Source organism: Penaeus monodon, chromosome 38 (assembly GCF_015228065.2).
Source record: "Penaeus monodon isolate SGIC_2016 chromosome 38, NSTDA_Pmon_1, whole genome shotgun sequence".
NCBI lineage: Eukaryota > Metazoa > Arthropoda > Malacostraca > Decapoda > Penaeidae > Penaeus > Penaeus monodon.
Genome location: NC_051423.1, coordinates 23638720 through 23646219, shown reverse-complemented (window position 1 = coordinate 23646219; position 7500 = coordinate 23638720). Strand labels below are relative to the sequence as shown.

General features: G+C 39.4%; 1 protein-coding gene across 1 annotated transcript in view; it reads left to right on the top strand.

The window, feature by feature from the left end:
* LOC119596758 overlaps positions 1–7500 on the top strand; it is a 34303-nt gene that overhangs the window by 24110 nt on the left and 2693 nt on the right. Inside the window, exons 10-16 of the mRNA XM_037946083.1 lie at positions 1–60; positions 315–448; positions 1877–1978; positions 3233–3437; positions 3738–3889; positions 4440–4640; positions 6727–6828. The exon at positions 1–60 is cut by the window's left edge and continues 240 nt beyond it. Of these exons, the coding sequence (XP_037802011.1) occupies positions 1–60; positions 315–448; positions 1877–1978; positions 3233–3437; positions 3738–3889; positions 4440–4640; positions 6727–6828 (956 nt within the window). The remainder of the gene's footprint in view (positions 61–314; positions 449–1876; positions 1979–3232; positions 3438–3737; positions 3890–4439; positions 4641–6726; positions 6829–7500) is intronic.

The following is a 7500-nucleotide window of genomic DNA, read 5'->3' as shown; positions in this document are numbered from 1 at the left end:
CCTCCGTCAGTTCGGAATTCCCTGGCATGTGGACGGAAGACGGCCAGTACCTGACGAATGGTGAGAGGAGAGATATGCGTAATGTCTGCTGTCGTCAAATTCCAGATTAAAATTCAAATTCTTTGTCACATTTCCATACAAGAATATACAGAATTTAATAACAACGAATAATGACAGCAATGGTAATTATAATCATTTTGAAAACTTATTGTTAATCCAAGTTACACACATACACACACACAACACCATCCTTCCTATCCCTTTATCCCTCTCTCACCCCCCTCTCTCCCTCTCCCCCTTCCCCTCCCTAACAGCCCTAGGAGACGCCCTAATTAAAGGATTGTCCGAGGTCAACCAAGTTCGGCCTCGTGACCCCATAGCTTACCTGGCCGGCTGTCTCTACCGCTACAGGTATACGGAAACTCCAGCCAAGTCGGATAATGGAAAGGTCAGTTTAAAAAGATGGTGATGATGGTGGTGGTGGTGAGGATGATGATGGTGGTGATAGTGATGGTGATGATGATGAGGAAGGTGGTGGTGAGGATGATGATGGTGGTGATAGTAGTGGTGATAATGGTGAGGATGATGGTGGTGATAGTTGTGATGGTGGTGGTGATGGTGGTAATGGTGATGATGGTGAAGGTGTTGGTGGTGATGGTACTGGTAATACTGTTGATAAGAATGATTGTTGTGGTGAAGATGATGTTTTTAATGGTGGTGATGATGATGATAACGATGATGTTGATAACTAATAGTAATAATAATTAGGACTATAGTGATGTTGAAATTGATAATATGAATGACATTGGTAAATATGGTAATGGTAAGAATAACATAATTTTCCATTTAACAATTTTATTACGCTCAACAACTTTTTATTGTTTAATTAATACAGTTTTTATTATGTTTTTTTCTTAATAAATAAACTTTCGATAAAAAAGGGAAAAAATATTTACAGTATATATATATATATATATATATATATATATATATATATATAAATATATATGTATATATGTATATATATATATGCATACATATATATATATATATATATATATATATATATATATATATATATATATATATGCATACACACACACACACACACACACACACACACACACACACACACACACACACACACATATATATATATTATATATATAAACTAACTTTTTATCATGCCATATCATGCAATTAACCAGTTTCCCAATTAACGTCTTTAATGTTCAATTAAATAATTTCTCAAATAACTTTTTTACCAAGACATTTAACTGATATGCCAATTTCTTTCATCATGCAGAGAACCAATTTCCCGCTCAACAATTTCACTATCCAATTAATAAATATTCTAGCTTCCTTCAGTATGCAATAAACCAATTTTCCATTTAACTTTTTAACTAGTTAATTAACAAACCTTAAAATTTCTCTTAACAAATATTCCAAATTTATTTTATCATGGAATTAGAAATAAATAAACTTTTTCCTACGTAATTAACAAAAAATAATTTCTTTTGTCACGCAATAAAACCACTTTTCTGCTTAAAATTTTATTATGCAAGTTAAACCATTTCTTATTTAATATTTCTTATCATGCAGGTAACCAATTTCCCAATTAACATTCGTTATCATGCAGTTAACCAATTTCATATTTAACAGTTATCATGCAGTTAAGCAATTTCCAAATAGAAAAAAATATCATGCAGTTAACCACTTTCCTATTTAATGTTATTATCATGCAGTTAAGCAATTTCCAAATTAACATTTATATCATGCAGTTAACCACTTTCCCAATTAACGTTATTATCATGCAGTTAAGCAATATCCTATTTAACATTTTTATCATGCAGTTAAGCAATTTCCCAATTAACAGGCAGGAACTCAGAACTCAGGCGCTGGTCAGGCAACAATCGCCATGCAGACGGCACTGGACAGCACGGGTGGAGGCGAGGCCACTTCTGGTCCGCAAACTAGGGTGAGGGAGTGGAGTGGATAAAACACTTTGTTTTTAATGTCCAAATACACTTATCTAGCTCTCTTTACCGGCCATAAAACGCCCACACCGTAATAAATAATCTTTCTCTCCTGCCGCCCATGTTTTGACAAATTTATTCTCCTTTCCTCCTATCTCTAATGTATACTTCCCTTTACACGCTTCACCTAATATTTGATTCTATTTTCACGCGCACGATATAACAGGTATTTTATTTTTAAAAAATTCCTTTACGCTCATAGTCCTTTTTTTTCTCCTTTTCCTTTTTTTTATTCCTTTACGCTCATAATCCTTTTTTTTCTTCTTTTCCTTTTTTTTTACAAGTTGATTCTCTTTTCTTCTTTTATCTTCAATGATCATAATTCAGTAGATATTTGCCTCGATGTAACCGATGAATTTATTTTACTTGTTTATTTTATTATTATCATTTTTTAAAAATCTTATCATTAATAATAATGATAAGAATACCGATAATATGAATAACAATACTGGTGATATCAATAACAATAACAGTATTAACTAACGAATACGTAATTAAATATACAAATAATAACAATAACTTAAGTTTCCCTCCCTACTATCTCCAAAAAAGAAAATACAAATTTCTCACCTCTTCTTTCCTCTCCTCTTTCACCTCTTCCTCCTCATTTTCCTTATTCTCTCTATCCTCTTTTCTCACCTCCTCTATCACCCTCCTCTTTCACCTCCTCCTCCCCATCCTCATCTCTCATCTCCTCCTCTTTCACTTTCATTCACCTCTTCCTCCTCCCCATCCCCCTCTCTCACCCCCTCATCATCCTCTTCTTCATCCTCCTCTTTCACCCTCATCCACTCCCTCCACCTCCTCATCCTCCTCTCTCACTCCCCACTCTCATCCTCATCTCTCACCCTCCATCTCCCCATCCTCTTCTCTCACTTCATCCTCCTCCCCATCTTCCTCTCTCACCCCCTCCTCCCCATCCTCCTCCCTCACCCCCTCCTCCCCATCCTCCTCCCTCACCCCCTCCTCCCCATCCTCCTCCCTCACCCCCTCCTCCCCATCCTCCTCCCTCACCCCCTCCTCCCCATCCTCCTCTCTCACCCCCTCCTCCCCATCCTCCTCCCTCACCCCCTCCTCCCCATCCTCCTCTCTCATCCCCTCCTCCCCATCCTCCTCCCTCACCCCTCCTCCCCATCCTCCTCTCTCACCCCCTCCTCCCCATCCTCCTCCCTCACCCCCTCCTCCCACGCCCACAGGACAGAAACGGTCAAAACGTGCTGCACTTCGCCGCCGGCCGCCCACACGGGAAATCGGCCTTCTACCGCCTTATTTCCGTGTCGCGCTGTAGTCTGGCCGACCGCGACGACCAGTACAGAACGCCAAGGGATGTAGCCTCTGAGCACGACCTTCAGGAGAATGTTGCTGCTATTGATAAGTTCGTGCTGCGGCTGTCGGCTACCGGTGAGGATTGGGGGTTGGGTTGGGTTGGGTTGGGGTTGAGGTTGATGAAAGTAGAGAAAATAATGATAATAATGATGATTGATAATGATAATAGTAATAATAATAATAATGCTAGAGAGGATGTTGATAATAATAATGATAATGATAGCGATAATGAAAGCAGTAAAAATGATAATAATTGATAATGAAAATGATAATGATAATCGTGATTAAAATGATGATAATGATAACAACAACAAGAAGAATATTAATCAACAACAACAAAAAAACAACCATACTCAACAACAGCAATAATTTCAGGCGATCTTAAGGAACTCAAAACGCTCTTACTTGAGGGTTACGATCACCTTTTGGACGTGATGGACGAGAAGGGCCGGAATATTCTGGAAGTTGCGCAAGATAACAAACAGCACAAGACTCTTGAATTTTTGAAGTCTGTGATTAGCTTTGAGGTAAGAATTAATGTTTTCGTTTGATATTATTGGTGTTGTTATTGATTACTGTGATTGCTATCGTTATTTTTGTTATTATATGTATGTACACACACGCACACACGCATACACACGCACACGTACACACACACACATACACACACACACACACGCACACACACACACACCACACACACAACACACACACACACACACACACACACACACACACACACACACACACACACACACACACACACACACACGCACACACACAGACACACACACACACGCACACACACACACATACACACACAGACACACACACATATATATATGAATATATATCACAAAAATGTATGTATGCATGGCAACCCTCGCTACCTAAACCCAACCCAATATCCTGCCCTAACCCCCCTCCCTCACCCCTTCCCCACCAAAACCAACCACACTCCCCATCCACACCCATACGCCCATCCACCCTCCCCATTCCCCACCCCTTACCTAACCACCCCTACCCACCCCACCCCCATCGTTTTTTAACCCCCACCCCCTTCGTCGTCTTCTGCAGGAAAAACGCGACTGGCTTCACAAGGCCATCCGCGTGGGGTCCTTGCCTCACGTCCAGTACATCGCCGACTCGGAGGACATCGTCAGAGCTAAGGACTACCGAGGAAGGACGTCACTGCACATCGCTACCCTGTGCGAGGAGAAGGAAATTATGGAGTTCCTGGCTAAGCAGTATCCGATTCTGCTTGTGATTGGAGATAATGTGAGTTGGAAGGGGAGAATAGGGAGAGGGAGGGGAGGGAGAGAGGGAGAGGGGGTGGAGAGGGAGAGGGAGAGGAAGGGGAGGGGGGGGGAAAGGGAAGAGAGAGAGAGAGAGAGAGAGAGAGAGAGAGAGAGAGAGAGAGAGAGAAGAGTGAGAGACAAGAGTAGGAGAGAGGGAAGAGAGAGAGAGAGAAGAGGGGAAGATAGGGAAGAGGGAAAGAGAGGGAAGAGGGAGAGAGAGGGAAGAGCGAGAGGGAGAAAGAGGGGGAGAGAAAGGGAGAGACAGAGAAATAGAGATAGATTGATAGACAGAGAGAGAGAGAGATAGAGAGAGATGCATATTACAAAGTGAAGCACATTATAACACTGCTCGCGTTCAGTATGTGTATCTCGTCAGCGACCGTGCTAAAGAGAGTGAATGGTGCTTTAACCCAGCGAGGCATATGGAACTCGGGGAACAACAGCAGTTCATAAGAGTGGGGGTTGCTGCGAGACGAGTCATTTATGCTATAAAAGACTCGTTTCACTGAGAAACAATTGTCACACGTGAGTATGAATGCCACTATACAGCGATACAGACGAACAGTCAACAGCAACTCATAAGACGGGTGTATGTGCAGCGAAACGAGACTTAGAGTTTTAAAATCTATCATACTTGCCTCTTGTTAATCATTGACCACGGTTTCTTTACAAATTCATGACATAACTATATGAATAAAGGGACTGAGTATTTGAATAACCATGAATAAGGTTTTGAATAACATTGGAATTTGAGAAGTACGATAAGGGTTAAATCAACCAGCGACAGTGTTTTGATTAATCATATAATAAGTAGTACTTGAATTATTTAACGTTATGCTAGTGTTACAGAGAGAAAATGAGAGAGGGGGGGAGAGAAAATGAGAGGGGGGGAAGAGAAAATGAGAGAGAAAGGGGGAGAGGGAGAGGAAGAGAAAGAGGGAGGGAGAGGGGATGGAGAGAGGGAGAGAGAAAGAGGTAGATAGATGGAGAGCGAGAGAGAGAGAGAGGTTTAGGGATTTTGGTAGATGTAACTTTGAAGAATCAATGTTATAAGTATTTTGTCTTGTGTGCGTGTGTGTGTGCGTGTGTGTGTGTGCGTGTGTGTGTGTGTGTGTGTGTGTGTGTTTGTGTGTGTGTGTGTCTGTGCATATGCCTGTGTGTGTGCATATGCTTGTGTGTGTATGTGTCCGTGTGTCTGTCTATGTGTGTACCTGTTTATATATATATATATATATATATATATATATATATATATATATATATATATGTATATTATATATATGTATATATGTATATATATATATATATATATATATATATATATATATATATATATATATATGTATATTATATATATGTATATTATATATATGTATATATATATATATATATATATATATATATATATATTATATATACACACACAGGGGCATCACTCATGCTTGAATAAAGTGCCTTTATATCCCACTCTCATGTTAAATAAAATCAGTATAAAAAAAAACTGAAAAAGGAAGCAAGCAAACAGACCAACAAAATAAAGAAAAAATCAAAGAAAAACAAAACAAGGAAAATATTAAAGAAACAAAACAAAACAAAGAAAAAACAAGGAAACAATACAAAGCGAAAAAGGAAGCAAGAAACCAAACAGATCAAAAACAAACAAAATAAAAGAGGAAACGAGCAATCAACTAAAGCAAACAAAAACAAACAAAAGAAAATAAACCAAACGAAACAAAAACAATGAAATTAAAACAAAGAAACAAAACAAAACACCCACAGGAAAGCACACCCACAACCACCACCACACCATTAATAATGATAATAATAATAATGATAATAATAATAATGATGATAATAGTAATAATAATAATACTTATCTTAATAATATGAATTTTATCAATGAAAAAACAATATTGATAATAATGAAAATAACAATCCCATTCCCATCCCCATTCCCCATCACTCCCTACCATTCCCCACCATTACCCTACCATTCCCCACCTCTCCCCACCATCACCCTACCTCGAAACTCACCCTCTCCTCCCTTCTCCCCCCCCCCCAAACAGCTGAACAGACGCCCCCTCCACTACGCGATGGCCGTGGAAGGCGTGGATCAGGTGGCCAAGGTCCTCGTTCAAGCAGGAGCCAGGAGGACGGTCAAGGATCTGGTAAGGAGGAGGAGTGTTTTTTTTGTGGGTGGGTGTAAGGGGTTGTGGTAGGGTGTAGGAAGGGCCTTGGGGTTTGAGTAAGGGTGTAGAAAGGGGGTTGTGGGAGGGTGTAGGAAGGGCACTGGGGGATTGCGGAAGGGTGTAGAGACGATGCAGGGGTTGTGGGAGGGTGCAGGAAGGGTGTAGGGGTTGTGAGAAGGTGTAGGAAGGGTTGTGGTAGTTCTAGGCTTGTGGTAAGATGAGTAATAGAATAGAATATGATGCCATACACAAGGCATCAGATCACTTTGAAACAATAAAACCAAAGTATATAGGTTTTCATTATATATTTTTAGTAATATAACAAAAATAAAAACATAAAAACATTAAAAAAAGGAATACTTTCAAGAGAAAAGTGTATTAGACAGAGAGTGCATATTGCACAGCAATGTAGACAGACATGAAGGTTATATTTTAATAGTATTTCATATGATTGGGAGTCTTAGATCAATTTTCATAATTTTACTAGAAAATTTTGGAAGTTAATGTATTTTCCAGTAGTAGCATTTCTTCACACACACACACACACACAAAACATACACACAGATAGACATTATAGATAGTTTACTATAACTTTAAGCATATTTAATTTAGGATTATAGTAAGTATATTAACAGCATGACTCGTTGTGCA